The 15101-nt window shown below is 38.4% G+C and overlaps 1 protein-coding gene across 3 annotated transcripts in view; it reads left to right on the top strand.

Annotated features, from left to right (window-relative positions):
- Nucleotides 1–12110, top strand: part of asb7 (ankyrin repeat and SOCS box containing 7) — a 73209-nt gene extending 61099 nt beyond the window's left edge. For 2 of the 3 annotated variants that reach the window (XM_059952621.1, XM_059952620.1), the window contains one exon: nucleotides 7747–12110. In XM_059952621.1, coding sequence (XP_059808604.1) covers nucleotides 7747–7886 — 140 coding nt within the window. In that variant the 3' untranslated portion in view covers nucleotides 7887–12110. The remainder of the gene's footprint in view (nucleotides 1–7746) is intronic. The other variant, XR_009508308.1, reaches the window with a different exon arrangement.
- Nucleotides 12111–15101: the final 2991 nt, after the last annotated feature.

Genomic DNA, 15101 nt, shown 5'->3' with positions numbered 1-15101 from the left:
ATAGATGATGTTGAACAGGGCATAATTTACAGGAGAAACATACAGTGTCCCAGCAGAGGGGTTGGTGAGACGGTGGGTGAAGAGATCATAAAAATGAGCAGATTTTTATCCTGAGAAAGTGTGGACAATTCAGGGGTTTGGGAGGATTAGGATTGATGGAGCATCTCATGTATGGGATAACTTACAGAGAACAAATTAGAGAAGCTTTGTTTTTGACTTTTGGGCTTTGTGAGGATGAATCCTTGGAAGAAACATATTTTGCTGCGTTGATAAAAGGAGGAGAAATGGCAGGAGATGAATTGATTCGATGGCTAAATAAGATTTGATGTATCTCACTTTCTCTATTTCCGGAGACAGCTTATGTCTATTATAAACCCACGGACTGTCACAGCTATTTGTTACTTGAAAAAACACTTTTCCCTTCTCTCTATTCCTCCATCTCCACCGCATCTGCTCTCAGGTTGAAGCTTTTCATGATAGAGCGAAGGAGATGTCCCCTTTTTTCAAAGAAAGGGGCTTCCCTTCCTCCACCATCAACGCTGCCCTCAACTGCATCTCTGCCATTTCACACATGTCTGCTCTCGCCCCATCCTCCTGCCACTCTACCAGGGATAGGATTCCTCTTGGCCTTACCTACCACTCCACCAACCTCCACACCAATCACATAATTCTCCGTAACTTCTGCCACCTCCAATGGGATCTCACCACCAAGCACATCTTCCCCTTCCCCCAACCACTTTCTGCTTTCCGCGATTCCCTTGACGTTTGTCCTTCCCCACTGATCTCCCTCCTGGCACTTTTTCCTGCAAGCGGAACAAGTGCTACAGCTGCCCCTATACCTCCTCCCTCACTACCATTCAGGGCCATAAACAGTTCCTTCAGGTGAGGGGACATTTCACCTGTAAGTCTGTTGGGGTCATGTACTGTTTCAGTGCTCCCAGTGTGGCCTCATGTATATCGGGACCCAACGTAGATTGAGAGTCTGCTCCGCCGAGCACCTATGCACCATCTGCCAGAAAAAGCAGGATCTCCCAGTGGCCACCCATTTTATTTCTATTTCCTATTCCCATTCTGATATGTCCATCCACGGTCTCCTCCACTGTTGTGATAAGGCCACAACAGTGGAGGTTGGAGGAACAACTTCTTATATTCCATTTGGGTAGCCTCCAACCTGATGGCATGAATATTGATTTCACAGACTTTCGGTAATGCCCCCCATCCCCCTCCTTCACCGTTTTCTTTCTCACTTTATCTCCTTGCCTGCCTATTGCCTCCCTCTGCTGCTCCTCCCCCTTTTCTTTCTTCTATGGCCTTCTGTCTCTTTCACCAATCAACTTCCCCGCTCTTTACTTCATCCTTCCCCCTCCAGGTTTCACCTATCACCTTGTGTTTCTCTCTCCCCTCCCCTCCCCCCGCCTTTTGAATCTACTCCTCAACCTTTCTCTTCAGTCCTGCCAAGAGGTTTTGGCCCAAAACGTTGACTGTACATTTTTCCATAGTTGCTGCCTGGCCTGCTGAGTTCCTCGAACGTTTTGGATGTGTTGCTTTGATGCAAGTTATTACATCAGAAATAATGCTTTGAAGACCTCAACTGTATGAAGTGCACAAAGGGAGAATGTGACCAGAACGTAGGAGGATAAAGTCTCGAGTTAGCATAGTGTGAATGAAGGCTTCAGCAACAGCTGAGCTGGTCAGTGATCCTTGCAATGGCTGATTAAGTATTCTGAACTTCATCTTGGTCAGATCTGACATTAAGATTGTGAACAATCTGTACGACTTTTAGACGGTAGCCACGGTTGAGGCAGAATACATGGCAAGGGAGCAGATTTCTTAAGTAACACATGCAAAATGCTGGAGAAACTCAGCAGGTCAGGCAGCGTCCTGAAGAAGGGTCTCAGCCCAAAATGTCAACTGTTTATTCATTTCCATAAATCAGTCTAACCTGCTGAGATCTTCCAGCATTTTGGATTTCTAGCATCTGCAGATTTTCCTCATGTTTAGGGTTCTTAAGTGCCTTGTTTCCACTGCTTACAACACTAGTATCTAGCACTTGTTATCCACCTTGAAATGTCCTTTCCCTTGAAGTGGTTAATTAATTTGAGAATCAGCTAATTGCTGCAGATTGCATGTTACCCAGAGCAGGAAAGAGAAGCCAGTTTCTTTCTACAGCAGATGCCATCTCTTTAACCCTGTACTCATCTCTGGAGCATCTGGGCAGTAAAAGCTGCCACAAAACAACACAGTTTGCTAAATATATCAGTGATAATAAACCCGATTCTGTGTTTGTCTATCATTTATTGACTGCATCTCTGCCTTCAATACTATAATTCCATGCAAATTTATTACCAAACTCCAAGACCTGGGACTGAGCCACTCCCTCTGCAAGTGGATCAAGACCTTTGTGACCAGCAGACCGTAATCAGTAACGACAGGCAGCAACACCTCCACCTCAATTATTCCCAACACTGGTGCTCCACAAAACAGCATCCTCAGCCCCCTGTGCATTCATGACTGTGTGGCCTGACTCTGCTCCAACAACATCTACATCCTAGTGAGTTGTATCTCAAATAATGAAGAATCGGAATGCAGGAAGGAGATGAGAGCTTAGTAACATGATGTTATGACAATCTTTCCCTCAGTATCAGCAAAGGAAGGGAGGTGGTGCTCATGCATCAATGGTGCGGGATTGAGAACTTCAATTTCCTAGGACTGAACACTGCAGATTGTCTGTCTGTGTCCTGCCAAGTAGACGCCAAGAAAGCTCACCAACTCCTCTACTTCCTCAGGAGGCGAAAAACATTTGGTCTGGCCCTGTTGACCTTTACCAGTTTTTATCAACGAAGCCTGGAAAGCATCCTATCTGAATAACACCAATGTGTGGCTTGGTGTGCATGGCACCGACTCTACCTGTGATCACAAGAAACTGCAGAGAGATGTGGACGCAGCTCCACACATAACAGAAACCAGCCTACCTGTAATGGACTTTCCCTGTAATGACTGCTCTGTAAGGCAGCCAGTCTAATGAAAGACCCCACCCATCTCAGACATCCCTTCTCCCCTCTTCCATCAGGCAGAAGATGCAAATGCTGGAGAAAGGACATACCACAGCCTTAAGGATACCATTGAATGGCTCCCTAGGGTGATAAAATGGACTCTTGACCTCACAATTGACATAATTATATCAAAGATTATACTTTTGATATAATCTTGCCCTTTATTTCACTTCCTTAGTAGCTGTTAATACTCTTTTTTATATTTTGTTATTGTTTTACCTTGTACTACCTCAGTGCACTGTGTAATGAATTGATCTATTTTAACAGTATGCAAGACAAGCTTTTCCACTCTACTTCGGTATATGTGACAATGATAAGCCCTAATGGAATAAAGTGAATCTGCAGAATATTTACAAGTAGCTTTGTGGACTCTGTTACCGATTAGTTCAGTCTCTGGGTAACATCAGATAGAGTCAGCTCTGAGCCAGCGGCGCTCTCTAATGAAGCAACAATCTGTGGAAGGAACTCAGTGGGTCAAGCAGTAGTCACTTCCTCCCACAGATACTGCTCAACTCACGGAATTCCTCCAGTAGATTGGTGCTCCAAATTCTTGCATTGACCATAGCACTGTCTATGATGTTGGTTTACAAAAATACTTTGCTTTTTGTGATAACTTTAGAAAGAAGTTGCAGGTAACACTTGGCAGATTCCTCTATTAAGATTCCTGTGAAAAAAACTGCTGAATGGAAATACTTGTAGACAGTTGGCATTTTGGGTTGAGAACTCTCAGAGTTCACAAAGAGTCTGCTCATTTTTTTTCTGTTGATGCTGCCTGAGCTACTAAGGTCCTTCAACAGTTTATTTATGCTCCAGATTCCAGTGTCTGCAGTCCCTTGTGCCTGCATTTTAACAAATAACGTGGAATGGTCAAAACAAGTTTCACCCACTGAATCTGAAAAATAACGCCAAAACTGCCAAACTGGTTAAAATCTCAAATCTTAAAAAAAATAAGCTTTAACAAGAGAAAAATACATTTCAGTACATACTTGAAGTTAAGTTTTTTAAAAATTGTAAGGAACCTTTAGGTGTTTACAGAAATCTGAAATTGTACGCCATTACTGATTTTAAGACCATATTGAGAATATATTTAACTTAATAACCCTCCCCAAAGACCTTTCAAATTAACAAATTCTTGTCTGAATCTCTCACAGCTGTTCACTTCAGTTAAAACAATGGGAGAATTCCTTTTGTGCCTCTTCGGACCTGGTGCAGAATTCACTGGCAAGTTCGTAATGTAAGTTTGGGGAATTACCCCAAGTTCCCGCTTCTTCGCTGAACCCTGAGTCCAGCGTTGGAGCGCATGCAGCTCGCTCAAGGGGTCTTGCTTAACAGCATCTTCCTGATTTCTCTATTCACATACATTTGTGCAGGAATCTTGAAGATGCTGTCACTGGTAATGTTGGAGAAAGTAATTTCACCACCATTACTCTGCAAAATCTGAGCTGTTAGCACAATGCTGCCAGAGCCGTGCTGGTAGGCAGAGTGCAAAATGGAGAACCTAAAGCATACTCAAAAAGCACATTGCGCAATGAAGTTTGCTTCTGCTTTTTTATTTTGGCAAAATGGTTGCTTCTAAGTTCTGCTTGGTTTTTAATGGAAGCATTTGGCTCGGGCTCTGCTTCAGTAGATTTTGCTTGTATTATTCATTGAGGTGTAAGTTATTAAATAGAAAATCGAGGATCTGAAAATTAACTGTGGATGCGCCTGGCATTGGAATGATTCATGGCAATCAGGAAAAATAATCCTTCTCATTTGTTCTCACTTCCTGCCTGCTAGTTTGTACTCCTCCTCTCCCCCATCTTCTTATTCTGGCATCTTCCTGTTAGCTTTCCAGTCCTGATGAAGGGTTTCCACCCGAAAATTCAGCTGTTAAATATTAATTTCCATAGATGCTGCCTGACATGCTGAGTTCCACCAGCATTTTGTGTGTGTTGCTCGGGATTTCCAGCATCCACAGATTCTCTTGGGTTCATTATGAGAAGTAATGTCTTCTTGGTTGTAGCACATCAAGTTCTTTTTCAGGAGTTTATGCAATTTGATAAGGGTTTCTGCTTCTATTGGTCTCTTGGGGAGTTATTTTTAGACCTTCGCCATTCTTTATATTTAAAGGAAATCCCTGCCTCCCTTCTAATGCCCAGGTTCCCTATCTTGAGGTCAAAATCATTTTTGCATCCCATTAAAAAGGGAGGGAACCCCACTGCATGCAATATCACTGAACAACTTTTGATTTCCACTTTCCCTTCAAATCTCACAGGCTTCCACTTTTACAATCAGCTTGTTAAATATAACCTTCCCTTAGCACATCTGTGCTGATAACCGTGCCCTTGAATGATATGTAATAAATAGTGAAAAGTGCAGTTGGATTGAAATTGACTAGTTTTCCTGAAGGGCTTACCGAACATGTCAGAAACTTACTTGAATTTGATAGGACTGATGTTGGATTGATTAATGATCATGTATCAGAAAACAATCTGCTGTGTCATTCACTGCTACGACACAGTGAATGGGTTTAAGAAACATGACTTTTTTTCTTTGGAATCTTAAGTATAGTGTTTACATATTGACTTCACTGTTAAAACATGATGGCATGCCCTATTTTTTTCAATTAAGATAGGCTTTTCCTGCTTCCAATTTACCACATTCAGTTCAGTGTGCAGGCATCTGGAGAGTTTCTAAGGCAGAAATGTTACACCTTTTGCCAATCCACTCTAAAACTACAACACTCCAATTTGAAACTTAGTCATTTTTCTTCCAATTAGATTTATTACTTTTCTGGATCAATGGCTATTGTATCACATTGTCAGAGGAAGCTGCCTCTAACAGCTGAGGTTTAAAGCCCTGCATTTTGTTTAAAGGTTTTATGTCAGAAATGGTTAATATGCAAAATTGAAATGATTTCTTCCTGAAAATAAAAGACATGTTAGTTTTTTTTGTGGGCATATATTTTTTGGAAAAACTTTTGAGAAAGTATTTTAAGAATGGAGCAACAAAACGGTTTTTAAAAGATAAGAGCTCGATTATGACGAGTTTTGATAGAATTATTGGGAAGATCTTTTGGCTGGTGGATTGGTAACTATTAAGATATAGATTTAATGTATTTGGTGGAAAATTCAGGGGAGGAGAATACGTGGTTATTTGACAGGAACTGTAATAAGGATTACACTGCCAGAAAGCTGATTTGATAGTAAGCTTAAGAAGATAATTGGATATTTACCAGAAAAGAGAAGGAAATTTACAGATTAGTGAGCTAAAATCAGGGAAATGAGATTAATTGGATATCTCTTTCAAAGTTACAGTGCTGGCATAATTGTGCCTTTCTATCATTTTGGGTCATTCTAAGATCAGCAAGTCCAACTGACAGGGAATATTAGGAGAAAAGGCTTGCATGGAAAATAGATCTTCTAAACCATAAGGCAAATTTCAGAAGATTTGCTTAAAGTGATTCATCAAACTTGGAGAGTGGAACCATGTTGATTATTTTTCTGTCAAGCTGAGTTCACTGCTTAGACTTGAACTAAAGGAATTTGCCCAAATGATGTTGTAAATGTTAAGAGGGTCCCAAGTTTCGAGATGATATTTCAGCGGACTGTTTGTTTCAGGCCTTTTGTGTGAATAACCTACCATAATCTGAAATGCTAATATCATCTATTGAAATGCTTGATATCACTGTACTTGCAAAGGTATTTGGAGCAGGAGTTTATGTTTAATTGTCACAGAAGTGACAGATGTGTGTCTTTGTTTTCAGTTTAGATAAGCAAAATCAGTACACATAGGTTGATGATTCTCTCCTTGTCTTCATTACTGACAAGCCCAGCAGTCTTGCATTATGGTAAAAAATAAAAGATCAGAACAGACCACTTTGCTGTAATCTCTTTTAAAACGAAACTTATATGTCTACACTTCATTGAAAATGCAGTAGTTTGTACTGCTAGTTTACACAGATATTTGAAGCAATAACATTTTCTATTTCTCTTTTTTTGGTCTTGACCTTCAGTGAGTTAGCATTACTCCCTGCAATAATTGCAAATAGTTTCCTTTTAAACACTTGGTGGTTCCTCTGATAATTTCCTGCTGAAGATTGTTTCAATATGGTTGTAATCAATATGGGAAAAAATCAACTTGTATGCAAAAACATTTCAATAATGTACAACTGTTACAAATGTCAATAGGAGGTAATATCCCCATTCTGAAGACATCACTGTATACCTGTTGTCATAGAATTTACTAAATAGTGTCACACTTTTAAATGTGGAGTTAAAGTAATCAAAAGAACAAGTTGACGTCTAATAACTAAATCGGCAATGGAAAATGGAGTTTTAAAACTCTGGGATAAAATTAAATCTTAAATAATTTAATAATTCAAATGTTTTGTGATATTATATCTAATTATTTTGCTCGGGGGGATGGCAATTACTCTAATGGTATGGGATTATTTAAGTACATACTAAATTAATGTATTATCCTGGCAAATATGATCAGCTAGCAAGATTCAAGCTCACCTTCAACATCACAACAGCAAAGAAAGAAAATCATAGAGATCAAACAATTTATCTCGATGAAGTTTGATCAGCAAGTCTTTACTAACTGAAGTTTTCTTGAATTGTATCTGTTGTAAACCTAGGAGTGGTTGATATAAATCTGATAATACAGCTATGAAACATTAATGCTTCTCATATTTTTCTTCCTTCTTTAGGACAGCCTAGAAATTTGCAGGATCTGTGCCGAATTAAAATCCGACAATGTATAGGCTTGCAGAATTTGAAAGGACTGGAGTCACTCCCTCTTGCAAAAGTTATGAAAGACTATTTGAAGCACAAGTTTGATGACATCTGAATGTTAAAATTTGAAGTCTTGAGGGTTTGCAGTAGGCACGGCCTTGCCCCAAGTACATTCTATGCAATTCCCAATTTGATGAAATTGAAAGTCAATGCGGGTGTCTGTACCTCTTTGAATTTAAGAACTTATTTGTCACAGTAGGTCCACTCCAGGAGAATCTCTTCACTTCCAAGCAAATGCTCTAAACTAACATACTTAACTCTTTGATTTAGTAAAGTTCAAAACGTTTCAGTATTTCCTCCCTCTCAATTCGACCTTTTCAACACATGGTTTTCGTTTTAACATATTGATCAAATTCACTCAACTGAAGCAGGTGACATTTGAATGATAGTGGTCATGGAATAAGTAAATATTTGGTACATCTATAAATTTGTATCAGAATTGATCTAAATCAAATTTGAAATGTTAAACAGAAGTGGAAAAAAGTTGAATTAGTATCTACATAATGTACACTTGACAAATGTTTAGTAAAAGGGAGAATTGAGAGTGAAATAAAAAAGAAATCCTTGAGGAAATAGAATGTTGATTAAATGGTGCATCAGATCATTTCATTCAAAAGAAAACTTGAAGGCTGCGTGAACAACTGAGGCAGTTGGGAAGTTTAAAGAAAAAAGTTATGGAAGCTATCACTTGACCATGGTAATCTGTTTCATCATTTATTGATACTTCACTCTCTGCCCTTCCTTCTCCCCTCAACTTAAACTTTTGTATCAACATGTTTACCCATTGATTTTTTAAAAAATTTGTTTTAAATAAAAGAGTTCCAAATTGTGACAGTGTATGCTCTTCACAATGCAGACTGCTACAGTCTGTCTCCTGATGCCATCACAGTTTGGTGTTTTTACATCATAAGATATAATCATCAAAGGTGCCATTGTGATTTGGACTTCTTGCAATACCTTCCATACCTTTTTTTCTTTTAGACTGATCCCAAAAACTGCTTTTGTTTTTCACTTCTCTTATAAATTTGTGGTGCTTTAGCAATGCTGGTCACATGCTGGAATGCTTTAGAATATTGGGGGATGGAGAAGAGATGACACGTGAGTGTATCATAATCAGATGTTCATATAATAAATATGTCTTCACTCAGTTTTGTTCGGTCCATGGTGCCCTCTCATCAGTTTGTGCTGGTTACTAACCTGCCTGTTATCTTTGCCCTCAAGTTGTGATACACTGGAATTGGCACTTTCAGTTCTGTCAATGACAGGGGCTCATTAATTTGACCTACATTGTAGGCTAACCTTTTCCACTGTTATGATATAATTGTATACATTCAGTTCATTCTTCTAGTTTTTTCAAACAACTATCTGGAGTTATTTCAACACTGAAGACAATGTGTATTTGTGTGTCTGCCCAGTCATTTTTGTATCTATGAGTTGTTTCAGAACAAAAAAAATCATAAAACTACACAGCTTTTTAATGCATGTTGTCTTCAGTCTAAAATTAGATATTACCATATTTTTCACTTGAGTCAAATTCTAAGCAGAACAAATAGTGCTTCTTATTTAAATTCAGGTCAGAGCTTGGATCTGAGATTTCTAAATAAATTAAGAATTACAATTTGACATCTGATTGGCAATGATAAAGCAGATTGAAATGCAGACCCTATTTCTAGTTTGACTTTAGTTTTTATAGAGGACGATAATATACTTCATGGAAACAAGAATCAAAACCAGAAGTAGTAATTTGAAGTAGGACTGCATACCAGCACATAGATTGAAGATTCAGCAGTAAATAATTTGAAAAAAGAATCTGATCAATTCTCAGCCCCTATTTCTCCCTCACCTCGCACATTAGGTCTTGTAAACTCAGAAAATAAGATCATGAAAGGATCTTCTCTCTACCTACCAGATTGAGGTCAGAGGCCAATGGAAATTTATGCTTGGTTCTGTCAAAATTTGAAGAAAATTATAGTGCTGAGAAAATGGTCCTGTTACAGACTTGATGCATGGTTCTACTCTGCTTGGAAACTTAATGTAGCTGTGAAGTAATAAAGAAGTGATGAAGACCAGGGTGGTAAGAACAGAGGCTACTGCCCTCTTTCTCTTTATTTGCTCTCACTGCCATTACCCCGTCTTGAGTGAAGAAAATAATAAATAACAGAATCCTCATGGTAGGATTGCTATGAATCAACTCTGCAGTTTGCAAAAGTAAAGGCAAGAATCTGCTTTAGCCCCTGAGACATAACAGACACTTTCTAGATTTTGTTTTCAGGTTTTGTGGTATGTGTTTGTATATTGTTGCATATGGGAGGATGTGTAAACTAGGAGTGTTCAAAGTTACTTCTAACAGTTTGCTCCCTTCCTTAGGTAGTGGTTGCATGTTTGCACATCCCATACCTTAACGTTCTTATTTACACACAAGTTTTAAAGACCCAACACTTGTCTTCACATCACTGACAATGTTAACGTGCTCCACTATAAAACTTAGTGACTTACTATGATTCTGAATGTTGCCTTTGCAAAAAGCAACAATAAAACTATTATTGGAATGACTGTATGTTGGAACATTGGCACTAATATTACAGAAAGCTCTGGTGTTTACTTTTCAAATATGAAATGCCTTATACATCTAACACTGGTCTGACACTGGAGTGGCTCTCTCCACAATGACATATCAAACAAAAGAAATAACTAGGAGTTATGTGTCTTGGAGCCTCGGCATTCTAGAAACCATCATTTTTATTTTTCTTGTCTTTTTTAAAGTAATAAATTTATAATTAAAGTTTGAGTTGTTTCTGGCTTTTTTTCAGGTAGCACTGTATTTGCTAGGAATACATGTACTCAGGAGCAGTTAACCCTCGCATGAGAAAGACTTGCAAGTTTTCTCGTGGCTATTCTAAATTTTCCTTCACCCTGTATGTAGTTGGCACTACAACTTGGTTTTTTTTCTTTTGCCTATTGCACCCGTGCACTGACTAGTCCTAAATTTTGTAATAATGGCCTCTGAAATTAGTGATGTTCAGGACATGTAGGTGATCCTGGAACGCATGTTGTAATAAAGGTTTATTGTGCTATCAAGATGTACTGGGGAACTACTGTCTTGAGAATTCAAACTATTTAGCTTTATTTGTAACAATCAAAGGGAGATATAGTAAAAAGCCTTCCGAATACAAAAAATAATTGATTGGAGTTGAACAGCTTTGATGACCAAACTTTATTGTGCATCGTTTCTAGACTTGATGGGTTGGGATCCAATCCTTCAGTAAATACAGAAATGTCTCAACGATTTTTTTTGTGGAAAAATGCTATGATACATAGGTGTCATAATTTTTTTAATGTGTTTTTTGTACATTTTCACCTTAACTTGAAATACCAAAGAAAAACTAAAATCTTCAAGAATTCATTGGATGAATTTTTTTGTACAGTTTTATAACTGGTAATGTACCAACGGAACTATTTAATGTTTGAAGAAATGGACCACTAATTTTTGTAAATGTTTTGTGTTCTAAATGTAAACAAATTAATACATTTTTAGAGTATTTAAATGCCACAATTCAATAAAATATTTAAGTGTTAATTATGTTATATTGTTTGTATTCGGATACTTTGAATGTGACTTGAGATACCTGTTTGAGTTTTGTGTTACCCTGAACCTTTGGTGAATTTAATCACCAAGGTAGATTGAGAAAGTTTTAGTTTAATTTTATTGTTTTATATCTGTATGAGTGTTTACCGACATTTGAAAGTGTATTTTCATATGAATCACTCTAGCTCATTGGTCAGAAATTGTCATCCAACCAAATGGAAACAATAGGCTTTTATATATCTTCATTTCTTTTAAATGTTGGAACTAAGACCAGAAAACAAATCAGAGAAATCTTACAGAGCCTGAGTGAGGATTATAGTTGGAGAAAATAAACTTTTGTGTTTCACCAGCAAACTTCAACAAGGCAAACAAGGCAAGGCTGGGATAAATGGCAATTTCTGATTAACACAATTCACAGGTGGCGTACCCATTAGTCTTACTGATGGTTCTGAAGTAGTAACTATGGAATAATTTTGCATTGATCTGACAGTCAAATCCATTGGTAGTATCTATGAATGGAGAGCTCTTGCAAAATGTTATAATTAATGTTTCAAGCAGCACATGACCATGTTATCATGAAACTTGTGTAGCTTTACTGGTTAAGAATATAAGTTTTGCTGTGTTCTATGATATATTTTGATTAATCTGTGCAGTGTATCCATTTTGTTAATAACATTACTATTATTACCAGGATGTTTGCTGTCTGTGTCATTTATGAAGGTGATACCCATATTTCCAGGCTGCATTTTTGGTAAGAAACACAAAATATCTGAAGATGAAATTAAGTCCTACTTAATGCACTAGCTCAAGTTTTCAAGAAATCAACAACTTAGCTTAAATCAAATATTTAAATGCTGCTGATGAATTAGTGAAAGGGTACGTGCACTCACTTAGTGCCATGCATCGTTCTAATGATAGGCTAAATACATATTATCGTACTGAGGCAGCAGATGTGACAATCTGAGTACCAATATCACAAATTGTGGACCATTCAACCTGAAGAATAGTGCTAGGTGGAGAATGGAAGAATATTATCTCTAAGTAACACACACAAAATGCTGGAGGAATTCAACAGATCAGGCCACATCTATGGAAATGAATAGAGGCTGTTTTGGGCCGAGACCCTTCATCAGGCCCAAGAAGGAAGTGGGGAGGTGCCGGAATAAAAAGGCACAGGGAGGGAATGAAGGATAGCTGGAAGGTGGCAGGTGAAGACAGGTGGGTAGGAAAGGTCAAGGGTCGGAGAAAAAAGAACCTGATAGGAGAGGAGAGTGGACCCAGGAGAAAGGGAAGGAGGAGTGGGCACAGGGGGAAGTAATAGACAGGTAAGAAGTAAAAGGTCAGAGTGGGGAATGGGGGTGGGGGGTGGGCGTGGAGGATTTGTTTACCAGAAGGAGAAAATTACCTGAAGGCCTCTGCCCTCTCACTTAGTACCTCTGAGACCTTAAGCCTTGCCATTCTTACCTATAAACGTGGCTATTTCAGTGCATTATTGACAAAGACCCCTTGTTTGACCCTCCTCAAATTTAAAATAATTTCTAACTCTCAATTCCTACCTCATCCTCCCAATTATTCATCACTCCTATGCTTCCTGATCTACATTGGATGCCAATTATGCAGCTCAACCAATCAAACTCCAGCCCTTCAACTTTCTCTGCTTCACATGCACCTCCAGTTCTATAAAGCATACCTGGCGCTGTGGCTTCAGTTTCCAGCTGCTGGTATTCCCTCCCCAAGTCTGTGTAATCCTCTATAAAGTTTAAATGAATTTATTAAACCCAAGGCTCTAAGCAAGCTTTAGGTCTTCTGCACTTCTATAACTTTATGTTCTTTAATGTTAAATCTAGTTTCATAGTTACCTGTGAAGCATCCTTAAAAGTGCTACATAAAGACTTAAATATGACAATATATAAACTGTAAGCATTCTTTCACATTAACAGTTGCAGCAGCCACACTTGTACTTAGTTGTTACTTTGCTAACTCAGCATTGTCTAAAAGAAATTAACAGCTGGGCAGGGGAATGGAGAAAATCAGCAGGTTTTAAAAAAATAATTCTGTAAAGTTAGCTTCAACTGAATAAATGTCATATTCCAAAGATCTCTTTTTTTGAACAATTGCATATCATTATGAACTTGGATTCCAAGTATTAGTTTCCTAACCCATTTCTTTCAATATTTAGGGAGGAAGGAATCACCAGCTGGTCAGAGATCCACCTGAGGTAGTCTGAACTTTATTGACCACCAGTATAGTTTAAATGGTAACTGCAGTTATGGGCAAGCAATACTTGCATATCCCTTTGAATTTAAAAACAGAGCTGGAAATCTCCAGCAGGTCAGACAGTATCAATGGAGGGGAACAGTTGGCATTCAGGGTCAATGGCTTTTCAGATGAGCTCATGCAATGCTACCACAGTGAACCACAGTAAAAGTTTTAGTAATAGTACTTTGAGATATCATCCTGAATTTGTGAAATGTAGTACGTAAATGCTAATCTTTCTTATGTTTCTTTGGGACCTATCCAAAAACCGAACTTCTGCTTTTACTCATTCAAGTTCTTATGACAGTTATATATACAGATCCTTCCCAGGTTCCCTTCCTGAGAACTTCTTGAAACATGAGCACTTTTTAAGTTGGGAGTGCAGTTGCAAACCAAAATACCACAAGGTAGAAGGTGCCTGCAGCCCCAAAGCCACCGGCAAATGCATCCTACCAATCTCCCCGTCACTTGTGTGTATGGTCTGTTATGTAAGTTGTGTGTTCATAAGAAGGGGAGGAGCTATACTCTGCTTTTGACTTTTCAGCAGGGGATGCCTGGGTATTCTGGTAGTGTGAGTAAATTACTGACACATGAACCAGAAATCTAAACTTGTAATCTGGAGATGCAAACGCAAAACTCACCACAGAATATAGTGAATTTAAATTCACTTTAGTAATTTGAAATTACATTTTAAAAATGCTGGCCTCACCAAAGGTGACTCCGAGACTTTTGCAAAAGCTCATCTTGTTTACTAAGGCACCATTACAGAGGAAACCTGTCTTTACGTGGTCCATGGTTCGTGTCTGTGGTCTCACCACAATGTGGTCGTTTCCTAACTAGCAAGTTTAAATACTACCAGATTCTTAACTATCAAATTCTGTACAGAAACATGTGTTAGGAATAAAGCTAGAAGGTTCACTGGCCATTGACCTCTGCCCATCTAGGGACTGGTGTGTCTGCATTCCCCATACAAGTCAAGCAACAACCTGCCATGGTCATACATCTCCATACCTTACAGTTTAAGTTTCAAATGACTTTGTAACTATTACTCCAACACCCATGTTATCTTGTGTCATAAGTGTCAATGTGGGCAAAGATGTATGGTTTCCATCTACTGTACTCCCTTGGTAGCCAGGATGAATTCATCATCTTCTGTGTTGAGCAACACTTGGAAGAGGAGCAGAGGTTAATAGTTTTGGTTGGAAAGTTTAAATGTCTATCCCTAAGAATCATTTAATAATGCTATCAATGCTACTGATAGCTGTATTGATGCCACCTAATATTTTGCTGTGTATTTAAGCTTGTAGGTGATCCCATGCTTGGACAATTGTCCACAATATCCACTAGATATCAGTACTGTGACTTACTGGAACATTTTGATTAGAGAGTTAATCATTTGTGGAGTAAAATTCTTCAGTACCACAGCTG

Source organism: Hypanus sabinus, chromosome 28 (genome assembly GCF_030144855.1).
Source record: "Hypanus sabinus isolate sHypSab1 chromosome 28, sHypSab1.hap1, whole genome shotgun sequence".
NCBI classification, from domain to species: domain Eukaryota; kingdom Metazoa; phylum Chordata; class Chondrichthyes; order Myliobatiformes; family Dasyatidae; genus Hypanus; species Hypanus sabinus.
Note: the sequence above shows the minus strand (reverse complement) of the source record. Positions and strands in the feature narration are given on the sequence as shown.